This window comes from Schistocerca cancellata, chromosome 2 (genome assembly GCF_023864275.1).
Source record: "Schistocerca cancellata isolate TAMUIC-IGC-003103 chromosome 2, iqSchCanc2.1, whole genome shotgun sequence".
Lineage (NCBI taxonomy): Eukaryota > Metazoa > Arthropoda > Insecta > Orthoptera > Acrididae > Schistocerca > Schistocerca cancellata.
Genome location: NC_064627.1, coordinates 299,716,522 through 299,734,564, shown reverse-complemented (window position 1 = coordinate 299,734,564; position 18,043 = coordinate 299,716,522). Strand labels below are relative to the sequence as shown.

Below are 18,043 nucleotides of genomic sequence, written 5' to 3'. Positions count from 1 at the left end.
TAAGGCCTGAAGATGCAGTCCACGAGTGTCCCGATGTGTTCAACGAATGCATTCGGAAGCTACGGAGCCAAGTTCGAGGACGGAGTTGCGGCGGCGGTCGCCAGGCGGCAGCACGCTCGGCAGCCACGTGATTGGCGGCCGCTCGCCCCCACCCGCGCGCCGTTCTGGGAAGCGGGACTTATGCCCGCAATAAAACGCGCGGGCGCGCGCTCCGTCACACCACTGTTGGGTTCGCGCCGCGGACAGTCGGCAGGTAGGGTCTGGGAACTGTCAGGCAGCTGGTCCACGGTAGCTTGGTAGTGGTACAAGAGCTAGGCGAGATTGCCGTGGACGACGCGTCTCGAGTGACCAGGACACACACAGACACACGAGTGGTGCGGCAACCAGCATGTCGACCGCAGCGGCAGCGATCTCTGTGCTGGCGTGCGCCCTCCTTTGCGGAGCGGGACACGCCTTCCCCGTGGGAGGAGACATCTCGGACACAAACGCAATGGTGAGTACGCCAGCAGCTGCGGTGTCCGTATGCAGAGCACTACGAAACTTTTCTCCGCCACACTGGCAGGTTGCCTTACTTTTTATTTTCGCGCTACTCGTAAAGTAGCACTTTTAAATACGAGACAAACAGTTTACGTGGGAAGGGTGCAGGAGTAGTTCTTACGCACATTTAGGATATTTCCATTTCAGTGCTTGTAACGGATTGCAGTTTCTTCCATAAAAACTCTACTTGTTATGAGGAGCTTTAATTTTATCTGAGCTGACATGGGTAAACTTCAACAACATGGGTCGGCAACCTTCCGTTATATAGAATATTTCCTACAGATTTTATGAAACAAGCTAACTACTATTGTTTCTCTTTTCAAAACACTTACTTTTAAAAAAGTATAGGGACACGTATATTTTCACATGATTGTTGTTTCATCTTCTTGATACAAAAACTTGATATTGGCAAATAAAAAAGTATAAAAATATGAATGCCCTGCAGTATATATTGTAGACCACCCACTGATTTGTGCTTTTCGTTTATAATTGCGTTTTCAAGTTGCTCTTACAATTCTGCACTCACGACAACCGCTAATTACTACCGTAGAATGCTGAAAGAATCCCTCGAAACATCCATAAATCATTATTTTTACAGATTCTTGTTCGAAGACAAACAGTACGTCGGTCCCGTAGCAGTAAAAACGTAAAAGAAAAGGGATTGAGCATCTCAATATGTGTTTTATCTGCTTATGTTCTACACGTTAGTAAAATTTTCGTCAGGGCGGAGAAGACTCCGGAAATATTTCGGATATTTTTTCATGTTCTTTTTGGTAGGACATACAGTTCTTGACTTGGCAACAGCGGACTGTGATTGGAGAAATACATCGGAACCTTTACTGGCAAAAATGAAAACTCTTTTCTTTCTTGGCAGAATATCTCTAAATTCGTTGACAGCAACGGATAATTAGACACTCAGGCCGGTAGAAATAATAATAACATCTCTTATAGGTGTATTTTCACTATCATTTGGAGGTATTCCACACGACAGACTGAACATTGTTGAGAGATAGATTCGCACGAAAGCGTCATACACGCATATGTTAATATAAAAGGTTTTCACCATCGCGCGCTTTAAATAGTTGTTTTGCAATCTGATGAACATGAAAAGCTTTGAAAAAATTTCTATATATATATATATATATATATATATATATATATATATATATATATATATATATTAGTTATTGTTTTGAGCAGAAATTAAAATGAGAACTGAATTAGGTATCTTAATCTCTCTCATGGAATAGCGTGAGATGGTCTGACTTTTTAGAATAGTGGTAGTGTTGTACAGGGCGTTAATCTGATGTAAGACTAAAGTAGTTAAACTGCAGTAAGTAGTCATTAACAACGTTTTGTTGGACGTACGACTTTCTTCTATGAACACTGACAACTAATACGGCCCCCGAGGTACATTTTGCAAGATTGAGAACGGAGAAAACGTGCAAAGAATTTCACTTTTCTATTACGTGACCCTCGATTGGTAACGAGTGTAAAAAAGTGAGGAAACATTTAAAGATTACTTGTGCATGCATCTGTCATATGAGTTTTGATGTGTCGTCCAATAGCAAAGTCGCTAAGGGTAGCAGGTACCCGCCCACTTTCGAGCACCGCCGATGGCGCGATATCTGCATACAATGTGGCAAGGACATGTCGGGGCTGGGAGCCAGTCACGAACGAGCGGTCCTTAGCCGCGGTGAGATGACAGCCGGTCTGCCTTTTCGCAGCTGCTGCCGGCGCTCACGACGTGTCGCAAGCCGCACCGATGACGCACAGCCCGACACACGCAACGCGAGCCGGAACACACGCTTCCGTTTGTCGGCGCACGGAGATCGTTCCGGCTTCAATGGTCTAAAGCGTGACTCACCTCCTACTCGTAAACGGAGTTTGAACTTCCGCGCAAAACTCGCTCGGAATTTTCTCGGTCTCTGACGCTCATTTTCACTACTTTAGAATTCACTATACGGAAAATACCACTCGTAGACATCGGTATCATTAAAGGTAGGGCTGAAAAGCATAATCTCAACTTTCTTCCTTGAGTTGAGATCACTTTCATAACGAAAGCATTGCCTCGCTCGGTACCAAAATATAGAACACGAAACGCACATGTTCCTTAGTCATACAGGTGTTAGTTAAGCTCATAACATCATACGTTCGCAAATAATAATTTCGTTAACTTAATATGGTAACAGAGTACCTTAATTTTCATCACGTAAAGGTGAAGTGCCCTCTCTAGTGACCTGGCGCGTTACCTGAGCATTGCTAGTAAAGTGACAATTCTTGCATTTCATTTGCTCATTAATCATTTCTTCAAGCACAAACGTCTTAAGGTCAATATACATGATTGATATAAAAAAGCAAGATAAAAGTTTTTTACAAGAAAATAACACCAGTATGTTTCGCAGCCGCTCACGAGGACCCATGATGGCAGGTCTCAAAAGATGCGACGATGATCCGTAAGAAAACAATGTAAAAATTTATCGATCTTCTAAACATAGCATTGAATCGGTAAGATGTATAGTTGCCGACGACCGCCTTTTGCATCAGGAAAACATGTCAGATGCATATAACGTGTTTACATTATTAAATACTAATTAATTATTAATGCTGAGAACAAAGCTTAAGCTTTGACTTGAAAAGATTTACTTCGTTTGCCTACCAGTTTCTAGGTTTTCAGTATTACCTCGAATCCGTTCTTTGTCAGCAGTCATTAATACGGTAACGATTTTTCCGAGTCGCTTTTTCGTTTCTCACTTTACTAAAAAAAAGGCTTTTGACCATTGGTGAAGGATGCTCATCTTTCGGATTCGCATAGTATGTTATTTCCGGGAACAACGCCACGAAATTTCGAAGTAAATGTTCCTGTATACCGGTGTATACGAAAATACAAACTGTCGTCTATTTTTCACTCCCTTCAAATAGGAAATACGATTCATGTGAATAAATTTCAAATTATTTGCTTCAAAACACATGAATGCGTGATACTGTTTTTCGTCACGCTAAAAGCTTTCTTTATCCTAGCAGAACTTTGACAGTACACGACCGATATCGTCGTGATCCATTGGTAACTAGGCGCTCGTGCAATCCCACGTGACACTGGCTACTAGTTCAGTGTTATCTGAAATAGTTTCCTTAGTTCTTTTGCTGTAGTCAGATGCCAGGACGTCGCGAAAAATATTGTTGTTTAAAGCAAACTCTTGTCTTCTCACCTTTTTTTTATTAATGAACAATACAAATATGTATTGAATTTTAATATTTTACCAGAGGTTTCTGATAGCTGCTCCTGTGCATTGGTTTTGCTTCACAAGATGACGTCTATTTCACTGGAGACACTTTGTGAAAAACCTTTAGCAAAGGTGTTCAGGTTGCGTCCGTTAGCAGCAATATTGGAGAATGCTCTCTAGCGCCGGCAGCTCGTTGAGCGTTTTCAATTGACGCCCAATAAATCTGCGTCACGGATCAGTTGTCGAAGCTGTCTGCTCATTGGGAACAGATTTCTCAGGCGCCGTTACATCACACTGGTCAAAGCGCTTATCGATAGGACAGCTCAACAGGACCGCAAGTCTGGTAATGTCCTTCCAAGATGGAAGGCGGGTGCTTAATCTTCAATCTACAACAGATGAGCAGAAGGCCGGTTCATGAGCGACGTAGGAATTATTGCTTATCCAGACTGCACCAACTCGAACATGAAATTTTCTTTATCTTATCGAATGACGTGGTAGCAAATCAGAAGGTTACGATATGCGTTTGTATTGCGTTACAGGTTTCGTGGAATTGGATTACTTTCATTTTCGAAACTCATACCGTCGAATACAGCAATGTTTAATAGCAGGACATGTTTCCTTTTCGCGTCTTGGCCACCGCCCCGCCTCCCCACACACAGATCCAAATACACACACACACACTACATTCGAAGCAATAGAGCCTAGTAAACATGGGATTTAATTGCATTCCTTCAGAGCTATGAGCACTTGTTCATTTCTTCTACTGAACAAGTGCTCTTAGCTTGAAGGTATGGAGTTTAGAATCCATGTTTACTACACTTTTTAGCTTCGAATGGTCGTTCCTGTCATATTCCTGAATACTGACCATTCCTCTAGCGACACCTTGTAATCCAAAGTGATTCAACTTCCTCTACCGCTGCCGTTTTAGGAAAGCCGCAATTTTATAGCTCGCATTCATAAACCACGCGCAAGATTTTTCATATTCTCTCGCTCGCTACTTGCGAACTACTAGTCCTACAGAAAAAATTGAACAGGACCTTCCTGTACGAAATTTAAATTAGTGAAATATTGTACTGAGATACTCTTTCACTAGAGGCCGCAGTTTTCTAGTTATTCAAGAAAAACATAGGAAAGTGACTTTCAGACGCTCCCCCACTCCCACGCTCGGCTCGCACCTGTCAGGATTTCTAATGTGTTGTTCATGGCACTCCCTGTTGTCACTGTTAAAAAGATTGCGACTGCACGAATTGTTTCCCATCTTCTAATTTTTTGGTTTTCATTGAGTTGTCTTATTACGACACTGGCTTAGTCGGGAACTTAGAACTTGTAAAACTGGCTTTTGTGTAAATTTTACGTAACAGTTTTGTCAGTTTTAACACCATTGCATCGTTGTATTCGTCCAGCCTTCTGATTATGAAACTACTTTGTTTGCATGGGTTAAGTTTTACGAGTTGGCAACGTTATTAGTTTTATCACGACGTTTACAAAAGTCGTTTTACGTTCATCAGACTGAAGAGCACGGTTAATTTAATTTTAACGAAGTAGTCGAATGCTGGCAGAGTAACATCCCAATCGACAGAAACAAAAGGAGGTCGAAGATCGGGAATAATTCGTATAGTCGGAAATTTTTGTACAGTGCTAGGAGGGAGTGCCACGAACAGCATACCAGAAATCCTGACTAGTTCAGTTTAAGATGGAGGTGCGTATGAGGGTCACTTTCGTACGCTTTTCTTGAATATCTCGAAAACCGTCGTCTCCAGAGAAATGTATCCAAGTACAAAATTTAACTACACTAAATTTACTGTATAAATGTCCTGCTCATTTTTTTTCTGCGGGACCAATAGTTTGCGCATAGCGAACCAGAGACTATGAAAATCTCACGCGTGGTTTATGAATGCCAGCTATAACATCGCGGGCTGCATAAAACGACATCGGTAGGGGCAACTGAAACACCCTATTGTAGTATTGTAGTAGGCAGCGTTAAAGAAATGTTAATTTCAGTGTACTGCTTGCCCGGCGAGAAAGAGGCGAGGCTCCTTTACCCTGCACGTCTCTTCCCTCCGCAGCAGTCCATTTACTAGGCTGCGCTACGTTGCTTACGCCGCCATCATCCCCTGCGAAGTTGTACTGTGCGTGTAGCGGATAATATACCAGTAGAGACCGCCTCGACTGCCGCTGACTGGCGTGCGTGCAGCAGGTCCCTCAGAGTGCTGCTGGGGAAGGGCCGCGAGCGCAACACGTGCTGGACGGGCTCGCTGCGTGATGTACGCGCCTTTTTGCTGCGTGACGTGGGATTGCGTTCGGGCGCGGCGCCAGCACTGGCGCGGCTTGTCTTGCCGCTGGCTCGCCTCACATCTGCAGCGTACGGGCTGGGCAGGAACTGTGCTCTCTGTCTCTCTCTCTGTATCCTCACTCTGGTGGTGGGGCAACTGGCCTTTCAGAGAGAAATAAAGCCACAGGTTGCGGCTGCGCTATTGTGACAGTCACACTCGGCGTCCAAAGAGAAAACGCTGTCCAAACGGGTAAGAAAAATTCCGGGCCGACACGAGACGAAACTCTGTCGACGACAGAAAGAGGAGTGTAAATCAAGGTGGCAAATTAAGTGTATAATGAATCTTTCACACCACTGCTCAGACTGGGCTGTGTTGAAACTTATTTATATTAAAATTGTCAGCCGGATCTGTACCCCTCTTGCACTTAGTGGGAAATACTCATAGCAACGTTGCCCGGTGAAGGCAAGAATATGTATTGGCACACGGTTTGTTTGCCAGAGATTTCAAATCACATCTGTAAAGCGTATTAGAGAATCATAACTAGGACCAGGATCTGAGCAAATCACGTGCTTTACGAAGCCACGGTCTTCTATCTGCGTCTGTCTTTCTGCCAGAGCGTCAACGTCCACAGTGTAGCTTTCTGAGTCGACATTACTTCGTCCTGTAAATCATTGCCTGCCGGAATGGCCGAGCGGTTCTAGGCGCTTCAGTCTGGAACCGCGCGACCGCTACGGTCGCAGGTTCGAGTCCTGCCTCGGGCATGGATGTGTGTGATGTCCTTAGGTTAGTTAGGATTGACTAGTTCTAAGTTCTAGGGGACTGATTACCTCAGATGTTAAGTCCCATAGTGCTCAGAGCCATTTGAACCATTTTGTAAAGCATTCAAGACGGAGAGCTGTCTTTCTTGGCCAAAGATGTGGCATGGAATAGGCCGTTATGCTGGAAGAAACAACCTGGCATTCGTCAGGACGTATAAAATGAAATGATCATATGGCATTGTTGGCGGGATGTTCCAGTCGTTATCGCCGGCTGGAGTGGCCGAGCGGTTCTGGGTGCTACAGTCTGGAACCGGGCGACCGCTACGGTCGCAGGTTCGAATCCTGCCTCGGGCATGGATGTGTGTGATGTCCTTAGGTTAGTTAGGTTTAATTAGTTCTAAGTTCTAGGGGACTCATGACCTCGGAAGTTAAGTCGCATAGTGCTCAGAGCCATTTGAACCATTTTTTTGTCGCAGTCGGGTTCGGTCGCCAAGTGCAAGTCTTATTTCATTCGGCGCCACATATGGCGACATGCGGCCGGTGCTGAGGATGAAATGATGACGAGGACAACATAACACCCAGTTTCCGAGCGCAGAAAATCCCCAACCCGGCCAGGAATCGAACCCGGGCCCAGTGCATGGGAGGCAAGCACGTTACTACCCAGCTAAGCAGGCGGACGTCAGGACATATGGCAGGGCACTTGAAACACCTAACAACTTTTAATTTATCTTGTGGAAAGTATTTCCGACATAGTGTCCTGATAGAACTAATAACAATGTGTAAACTTTTTCTTCAAAATTCTGAATTCTGAATTGTCAACACTTTCGGCTTGTAATCATTGTTTATTTTCCAGTAATTGCCATTTTATAGCCTTAGTAGACATTTATGAGAGGAAGCCACAAAGCCGTCAAGCCATCAGCATATGACGGAGAAATACTTGTAAGTTTCATGTATGCCCACCGTATGCTGGTGGCTTGCACTTAATCAAGTCAATGGTGGAAAATAATGATTACAAGTGGAAAAGGTTGTAATTTCAGAAATTTTATACGGGTGTGGTAACTGCCCGAAGAAAAGTAAAAGGCTATGTTTACGACTACAATTCGTACCTATGTGTGTAGGCTTCTGCGGCTGTTGTCATCTTCAGTAAAACTTCTCCGCCTCAAGTATCATAGACCAACGTTTCGGCGATTCTTTGCAAGTGGCCATCATCCGGTTGGTTAACATAAATCCAAATGCAACAGAGACTGAAAACTTCACCTGTTTAACAACATGAGGACGCAGTCATATTTTCGGAATAGCATGATTAGACATCCGCTGTTACTCAGTCTACAATTCTCTGCTTATCATATCTCTAGAAGACGTGATGAAATTCTATGCATTCCATTCTCAAGCAAATGTATGAAACACAAGAGTACCTGTGTGCAGAGGGAGACCAACAAGACGCTACCTTGAGGAGGAATACTTGACGATTTTCCGCTGTAATGACTATTCCATAAAGTTTTGGAACTGTTTAAGGATGACACCGCCTTATTTCGACTGAAAATGAGGCAGCGACGTTCAGGAGAGAAAATGGTCTGGCCAAGTTGTCAGCCGAACCGAAGTATTGTGGAAAGATATCGACGTCATCCGCCTGCAGCGGAGAAACCTTACATAACAAGACACAGTACTAGCAAAAAAAAACAGGCGCTAACTGACGTGGCTCCGTGCTTAAATTCCGGGACGCTTGGTTTAAGCCTCTTTCCACCCGCACCAGTTGAAACGTCCCCTTAAAAAAATTTATGAATTACTTCTGCCGATAAAACTCTTACGTTATTTGATTTTCAAACAGCTGAACAAAACTGAAAGTACTCAGACATTTCTCTCTTTACTTATTCTGATCAACACTAAACTGACACACAATATTTTTAGCGCAACGCAATCTGATTTTGAATAATCCCTACAAAAGAATGGCCCTGACTAACAATAACCTATACCTTTCATGAATCACTTACCTCACAAAAATCATCGTTACTCGAACTACTGCAATACAGCGAGCGGCAATACTGCCAGCTAAATAAAAGATTCTAACTACTGAAGGCACTAACTACTCATAGGCATAGTTACCAAATGAAAGATTTTGATAGAGAACAAACAATGTATTTACCTTAATAACGTTCAAAAGTCATTATATATATATCAGTTCATGATATCCAGTATTACAAATTTACTCTTTCTGATGGACACAGGTCCAGATCGTACGCTCTCAAAATTCTGCCATCTTTCTCCCCACATCCACCACTGCTGGCGGCTCACGTCCAACTGCGCAACGCTACGCGCTGTTCACATCCAATTGCCCAACACTACAATAGCGAATATTCCAACAATGCCAACCAGCCACAGACTGCACACAGTACAGCCATTAACTTTCATACAGAGCGCTACGTGGCGTTACCAACATAAAAACCTAAACAGCCCACTTACACCATCTAAACTACAGTATTGTGATTGACGATCATACAGCTTTCGAAATATTTTTCGAAACAGATTCGCTGCGGCTGGTCCCGGCGGAGGTTCGAGTCCTCCCTCGGGCATGGGTGTGTGTGTTTGCCCTTAGGATAGTTTAGGTTAAGTAGTGTGTAAGCTTAGGGACTGATGACCTTAGCAGTTAAGTCCCATAAGATTTCACACACATTTGAACATTTTTTTGAACAGATTCGCTGAGTTGCGAATTATTGTAGCATAGTCTGTATTGGGTTTGGCTAGAGTATCCATTGGTAACATACGAAAATTTATGCCTGACCGGGAGTCGAAGGCGGATATCCCGCTTATTGCGAGCGGTCGCCTTACCGTTAGTCTATCCGTGCACGCTCTTCGGACCCATCCTAACTTCCATATGTGACGTTTTCTACTTGAGGATATGGACAACATAACACATGGAAGTTCAGGTGCTCGGGTAGCGTAAATTGTAAGGCAAACGCTCGCGATAAACGGGAAATTCTGCTTCGACTCCCGGTGCAACACAAATTTTCATAAGTCACCAGCGGGTAGTATAGCCATACCCAATAGAGCTGATGACAAAAGAATATCCAGTTCAGCGAATGTGTTTCGCACACACACACACACACACACACACACACACACTTTGCTTTAGTCATTTCAGATGAGTTCTAGGATGACGTGTCTAATGACCTCCGTATCGACGGAACGTTTCTTTCAAAAGCTCCCCCTCCTGTCGTAACTCGATCTCGGATTTGCACGATTCTGCGCTTTTGGCCGAATCGAGAAAACGGATTTGCTGGAAGACCGAAGGTCTTCTCGCCCTCTGGAGGTTGGAGGGTGCCGTCACGCCCCGTCGGCCAGCGCCAGCGCCTGCCGACCTTCGCAGCTCGGCCCTCTTTACAAAATCCGCCGGCCGGCTTTCGTTTTGCAGCCGACCGTTTCCCCGCGATTACAGCCGCCGGCTTTTCTCTTTGCCGCCGGACCATTGCTTTCCGTTTTAGCCTTCACGGCTGTCAGCGCTCTGCTCGTGCATCGGGCAGGTGTTGACAAACTCCGCGCGGGAGAAAACGTCCCACACAGCCCTCGCTCACCGCTGCCGTGCCGCCGCGCCTGGGAGGGAATCGTTTCCGAAGCGGAGACGAGGCGGGCCGCTGGAGGCAGAAGCCAGATCGAGAGAAATGTATCTGGCGTTACTATCTAATCGGGTCAGATAGGTGCTTATCGGCTGCTGGCTCCGACATTAACGGTGGAACAATCGGGACGTAGGATTCGTCGCTCACCTGTGCTTCACTGCTGCCTGTTGCAGCCTGTGGCAATACGTAATTGGACTTGCAGAGGTTTGCAAGTAGTTACGTGTTGTATCTGACTTCTTCTTCATCTTAATCCCGTCATCCCGTCTAGTATGGGGTCCCCTGTACTCACAAGGGAACCTCCCCATCGCACCCCCCCCCCCCCCCTCAGATTTAGTTATAAGTTGGCCTTAAAAGCCTTAAAAAACTGAACACAGATCAATCGAGACAACAGGAAGAAGTTGTGTGGAACTATGAAAAAAGTAAGCAAAATATACAAACTGAGTAGTCCATGCGCAAGATAGGCAACATCAAGAATAGTGGGAGCTCAGGAGCACCGTGATCCCGTGGTTAGCCTGAGCAGCTGCAGCATGAGAGGTCCTTTGTTCAAGTCTTCCCTCGAGTGAAAAGTTTACTTTTTTTATTTTCGCAAAGTTATGATCTGTCCGTTCGTTCATTGACGTCTCTGTTCACTGTAATAAGTTTAGTGTCTGTGTTTTGCGACCGCACCGCAAAACCGTGCGATTAGTAGACGAAAGGACGTGCCTCTCCACCGGGAACCGAAAACATTTGATCGCAAGGTAATAGGTCAACCGATTCCTCCACAGGTAAACACGTCTGATATATTCTATACGACACTAGTGACGGCATGTGCGTCACGTGACAGAAATATGTTGTCGACCCACCTAACTTGTACACTTGGCGAATTGGAAAAAAGATTCTTCTACTTTTCCCGATTTAGGTTTTCTTGTGGATGTGATAATCACTCCCAAAAATGTGATGAAAACATAAGAGTTTGTTAGATAATAATTGTCTGAAAATCAAAAATTAAACTTTCCACTCGAGGGAAGGCTTGAACCAAGGACCTCTCGTTCCGCAGCTGCTCACGCTAACCACGGGACCACGGCGTTCCTGGACTCATATTATCCTTGATGTTGCCTATTTGCCATGGACTACTCAGTTTGTATATTTTGCTTATTTTTTTTCATAGTTCCACACAACTTCTTCCTGTTTTCTGGATTGATCTGTATTCCGTTTTTCAAGGCCTATCCACTGTGCCAATTTATAACTAAATCTGAAGGGGGTGCGATGGAGAGGTTCCCTTGTCAGGACAAGGGGCATTTATTTTTCACCGAAAAAAAAACCCTCCGCGAAGGAATTATCCGAATGGAACGGAAATAGGTAAATTTGATGTATTTCTACAGATAAACAATGACTATAGTTTCAAAAATATTAGATGCTTTATTCAAAAGAAAGAGCTTGTACAATTTCAGCAAGGCGAAAACGCGTGGACAGACTGCCAGTTGGTTTCTGTCTCGGGTACTTCGGCCGACGTTGGTCTGATGTTTCGCCAACACGAGTGGCTGGAGGTTGAGACTTTGACAATGCCAGACACTCGCGCTGGCGAAACGTCAGAAAAATCATCAGACGAACGACGGTCGAGCAACCCGAAACACAAGACAACAGGCAGTTTGTCATCAAGTGGCCACGTAAGCCTTAACAGTTTTGTGACAACGCGTTGGTCCACCTCTGCACCGAGATTCAGTTTCCACTCCAGGCATCGTCCAGATGTTACTAGATTTTACTGCAATTTTCGTCGGACTGGAGTTCTTAGAACGTCACTCTATCAGCACAGCGGGAGCAAAACGAACGCAATAAGAGATTTGATATGTGGCAGAGAACGCAGGCAGCGGCTGCGGAGCGTGACACGGGCTGTTGAGTCAGTGGAGCCGGCGCACTGCAGTTGGCAGTGGCGCCGTCCCTCCGTTGCCAAGTCTTCTTCATTACGGAGGTTCCCCTTGAAAAAGATGTTGGCCGAGTCCCAGCGTCGACGCAGCGCGACTGGCAATGAATGAGACACGGCGCACCGCTCACAGCTGAGTCCGCACCAGGCTTCGACGCTTTCTACAAGGGCGTACAGCGATGACGACGATCATGATGGTGATGATATAGGTATCAGAGCGTACAGCGGATTGGTTATCAGCGCTCTTGCAGAATATGAAATGAATGCTTAATCAGGTTAAAGTCTTCCCTCGCAAACAATTTTCGTGGGAGTAAAACTAAACTCCGTCCAACAGGCCTCGTTAGGCCCAACGGTACCGACCGATCGCCCTGTCATCCTCTGCCTACAGACGTCCCTGGATGCGGATATGGAGGGACATGTGGTCGGCAGACCGGTCTCCCGGCAATTATCAGTTTTCGTGACCAGATCCGCTCTTCTCAACCGAGAAGCTCCTCCATTGGCCTCACAAGGGTGCTTGGCTACAGCGTTCGGCATACCCGGACGGTGATCCATCTAACAATGGAAGCTAAGCCCAACAGCGCTTCACTTCGGTGATCTGTCGGAAACTGGGATTACCGCTGCGCCCAGGCCGTTGGCTTTTTGGGACAGTGGACTCATATTAGAGATTTGGCAACGACAGTACATTCAGTGACTGCTTATCAATATCTTAATATGGACAATAAAAATTTAGCATGGGTGGGTGCATGTCTACGTTCACCTTCATACCCTTTTCTTGCGCTTAAAAAAACTAAACGTCGACCTTGCATAATACACAAAATGAAACGAGACTTAACGGGTAAAATGTGCTACGGGTTATTCCCTGATCCGCATGGCTGTTTGACCGCTAACGACGGGGCAAGAGCCACCTGCCGTGAGAATAGATATTTAGGTTTCCTAATCAACAGATGGATCACTATAATAGTGTGACAACCTTACAAAAAATCACTCTAAGGCAAAAAAAAAAAAAAGAAAGAAACGACGCACCACCAAGGAATTACGCGTATACGAAGGGAACGGAAACAGGCAGATGTGATGTACATGCACACACAAATAAATGATTACAACTTCAGAAAACTGGGCGGTTTATTCAGGAGAAGTCAGCAAGTCAATAGCGCGTAGGTCCACCTCTTGCCCATGTGCTTGCACTGATGCATCACCTGACACGTTTTCGCTGGTCGTCGGGACTCAGTCTGAAGCGAGACTCAGCACTGAAGACAATTCTACTGCAGTCAATAAGATTCCAGGCCGAAGACGTTGTCTGGAGACGACATGGACGTCATTGGGACACCAGACCCGTCTGCCACACGGTCCAGCAACAACTAGCGGCGGTCTGGAGTGCCACTTAATTTCATATCAGGACCCCTTTGGTCGTCACCTGTAGCACGCTTACAGCACAGTGCTCGATGATACTCTACTCCCCGTTTTGTTGCCTTTCATGACAAGCTATCGTCAGCTTACGTTCCAGCAGGGTAATGCCCGCCCGCAGACGATGAGAGTTTCTACTGCGTTTCTTTGTGCTTGCCAAACCCTCCCTTGGCCAGCAAGATCGCCGGATCTGTCCCCAATTTAGAAAGTTTGGATCGTTATGGGCAGGGCCCTCCAACCATCTCGGGATTTTGACGATCTAACGTGCCAATTGTCTTGCTCAATTTTTGATGCTTTTCCTCTTGAAAAAATCACATACAATTTTTCCGAAATTTTAATCATTTGTTCGTCTGTACATGCATATACATCTACCGATTTTCGTCCCATTCGGATAATTCCTTCGTGATGTGTCGGCTTTTTTGTTTTTTGTAGAGTGTACAACGCATCGCAGAGATCTGAGATTAAACTCAGGCATTTTTCCCCACAACATCTCGACCTCTTTCCGACCAAATTCTGTCGAAAAATTTTAATTTTTTTCCCATCGAGATTGGAAACTTGGTTGTGGTATGATATTTTCGTTTCCCTTCTATACTTCCAACACATACTACGTATGTTTCAAACCGGGTTGGATCTTTTTCACGAACAGCGAAGGGACTAAGAACTGTGAAGGTGAGAAGAGTACTTCTATCTTTCTGTCTCAACATCCAAGTATGTTATGTCGTAATGGAAAATGATGGAACATCTCACTTAGCATGACACAGACCTAAAACGAGGAGGCATTCAGCGAGAGTAATGTACAGCAGGAAGTGAGGTCAGCCCGCAAAACTACGCTTTTAACTGACTGCTACATTGTCCGCAACTTTCTCGACCGATAACGGGGAGCGCCAGCGGCAGTGAATCACGCGTGTAGCTCGCAACAGGCGGTAGATAAGACGGGGAAATTGGACTGACGCGACCAGGAACTTTACCACAACACCTCGTAACTTTGACAAGGACATACCTTGCAAATCCTGTCATTGCCGTTTGCTTCGTGAGCTTAGCGGGTAGCGGTAAGGGGCTTCCATGGGTCGGACGTAGAGATGGACGAGTGAAACTGGCGCATGATCTTCGTTGTCGAGGCACGCATCATTTCCGGAAGCAGAGTCTGCGCCCAAGGCAGGGTCGAAGGCCGAGGTTCTGTGTCCTTCCGGGATTGCCATCGGCCCACGCTTCTCGGACGCGTCCTGAATCGCTCAGCCGATCCCGATATAGCGTCGCCGCTTCAGAATGGCGGCCGCCATGTGAACTCTGCGTTTTGATTAAGAATGAGGTATTGTTCTGCAACGAGATCGCTCAGTATTCAAGCTCCGTGTGACCAGAACGGACGATTTAAGTCGACAGAAGCACTACCTTCAGCTTTTTGCTTTCTAAATGTAATGTAGAAGCTTCGACATTAGTCTTAAGGAGTTTTAGAAATGAACAAAGTAGATTAATACGTCGCATGAAATAAAAATAGTCACAGCCAGTAGATGTGTAACTGTACTTCACAGTTACAATGGGTGTAAAGACAAAAAGTCTTTAGCAGGCTTCGCTGGTGCATGCTTCACGTTATTCTTCTAATTGTTTACATAACCTTCACGAATAGACATCATGCACCAGTTGTATACAAAGACTTTGTCGAAGATGCCGATACGTTACTAATTCATTATTTTTTTAATTAGTTGTTGCCTGCACCCTTTTAACTGTTGATGTGTCTCAAAAACACTCACAACACGCCATGCTGCACACGGTTGACGTACTGAGTAGATGTAGGTCGCTCAGTTACATGGTTACTGACGTGAACTGAGTCACATCATTCCTGCCCCACAGAGTCTCTATAGGCAACTTAATTCGATCTCTTCTAATTTGTCATTCCAAGTCTAAGGCACGCTTTGACTTCATCCTTTCGACTTTCTCGTTCCTCGTTACTCCAAATCCTTCTCATAGTCTTATTTTCTACTTTTCGCAATATGGTTTGTTTCAACATTAAAATATTATGACGAAATGTTAACTGTTGTGGTTGGTGTTAGAGTGGTAGTTGTTTTATTTGCTTTAAAGATGGAAGGACATATCCGCTTTCGGTAGCCGATAGTGACTTAATTTGTAATGCAATAGGCCTATGCATTTTGGGCTTGAGGTATTCACATCTGTATTTCGTCACTGTTTGTTGGTTGCAGCTTTTTCAGTGGCGTTTATTATAATCTGAAGTGATAACTTTATATGTAGCCATGAGGCCTCTTCTGGGAGTATCTACGCTAGAAGATGTCAGGAACAACACAGGTAAACGGAAAAAGGCTCTAACTAAATCCACGGAAAAAATCGAATAGATAAATAAATATAAAAAAATGCGTCACAGTCGTGACAGAATCAACGTAAATAAAACGGGTAACATATGCATGTCATAATAAGCAGCAGGATGAGGAAATGATACCAAAGTCTGCGTCTGGTAGTAACATTATCGTTAAAGACAGTTTTAGTGCCTTGACGCGTTTTCTAGTAAACGAGGAAGTGAAATCGACTATCGCAAACCAGTGCATTCGCGCTGACTTTGTATACACTCTTAGAATAAACAACATGAGGGGCCTTGTCTGAACAAGGTCAGGCGATAAAGTCTCAAGTTATAGCAAATATGTCGTTGTCTCTCAAAATAACAACCACCAACTGCTGGGTTTTTCTGTGACACTAATCGAGGCTGGACGTAATTAAGGGTTCTTATTATCGTCATAAGATTTCTCTTCTTCGAAGAAATCACTCTCGCAAGACAGTGTCGTTAAAAGTTTATATCCAACAGATTTGTGATTTAGGTGCGTACATATGGATGTAATACAGAGGGAAAGCCAACCTTTGGCAGTGAGAACTTGAACCCCTCTCACGCTGCTTCTTTTTTTGGAAAATAGCTCCGTTACTGGGAATCGAGTGACACCAAGTGAAGACATTCATGTCACTGTGTTATTGCTTCCAGAATGCTTGTCGCAGATAGTAGCAAACTGACTTCAGTAACTGGCTTTCCTACTGCTCGTAAAAAAGATGCAGAGCACAAGATACAGTTTGACAGGGATAGAGCGAAGAATCTTTGTCTTTATTGTGAGAATTTTTTCTTGGGGTTAAGGCGACACAATAGAAAGAAAGGAAGGAAGGTCGGGTTTAACATCACGACGACATAGAAGTCATTAAAGACGCAGAAGCTCGGGTGGCGTCAAGGATGGGGAAGGAAATCGCTCGTGTCCTTGTCGAAGGAACCTTCCCGGAATTTTCCTGGAGCGATTTAGGGAATTCACGAAAACCTAAATCTGGATGGCCGGAAGCGGGTTTGAACCGTCGTCCTCCCGAATGCGAGTCCAGTATGCTAACCACTGCGTCACCTCGGCCGGTATAATGAGGTGATTACACCTATTTTCGGTTTTATGCTAAATATTCCTTCCCTTTCTTTGGCATATAGCACAAATTTGGGATGCGACTTTTTTTTTCAGGGCAGCCAGTCTAACGCAGCAATTGATATTGTCTGAGTGCATAGGAGTTCTTGTTGTCTGTTGTCGAAGAAGGTGTCTGGTCGATTTGCAAGCGCTAACCAGTTTTCTGAGTATTACCTTCTGAGACATCACTGACACTAGGGGTAAACTGCGAATCTTGCACAGCGATCTTGGAAATTGGAGGTAATCTGTAGTTGCTTTCAGCATATCTGTGAATGATACCAGATTCGTATCGAGTGGATGAGAGTGACTGTGTAGCATAATGGTGTGCTAATAATTGTTGTGAATGAGTGGTGTTTAGAAAGATGGGGCAGTCGGAAATCCGAAGCCGGTTCTTTCAAAGCAGCAAAGGAACGGCAAACGTAAGGTACCATTATGTACGGCTGGCTAGCATTTGTATCTGATGCTTTCTCTACCACAGTATTTGGGCCGAACAGTTCGGTCCCCACAGTGAATTAAAGACCTCAGCCACGGAGGGAAGTCTCTGCCCTTGGTGAAAACTCCGCTTTGTGGGCACCAGGGCAGTAGCGGGTGCACTGACAAACGGCGTGCCAGCGGGCGGTCCGCAGCATCCGATCCCGCCTCAGGTGTCTGTCGCAACATCCTGTCGCCATCCGCTGTCCCGGCACGCCTGTTGCAATTGGCCTCGTGGGGCAGGTGGCGATTTCACCCACCCGAAAGCGCCGGCGATCCTAGAGAACAGGTGTATGTCGAATCCGCTGCAGCGCGAAACCGAGCACCTGCCGGCGAGTCGCTCGTACAGCGAGTGAACACCCGAAACAAAGGAAACAAAATGACTTAAGTACTCGAGCCGACACCAAGAAGCAAAAAAAGCGCCTCCCAGCTTA

General features: G+C 45.1%; 1 protein-coding gene across 5 annotated transcripts in view; it reads left to right on the top strand.

Moving 5' to 3' along the window:
• The first annotated feature begins 202 nt into the window (after positions 1–202).
• LOC126161671 (matrix metalloproteinase-24-like) overlaps positions 203–18,043 on the top strand; it is a 175,073-nt gene continuing 157,232 nt past the window's right edge. For all 5 annotated transcript variants that reach the window (XM_049917672.1, XM_049917673.1, XM_049917671.1 and 2 more), the window contains exon 1: positions 203–493. In XM_049917672.1, the coding sequence (XP_049773629.1) occupies positions 389–493 (105 nt within the window). In that variant the 5' untranslated portion in view covers positions 203–388. The remainder of the gene's footprint in view (positions 494–18,043) is intronic.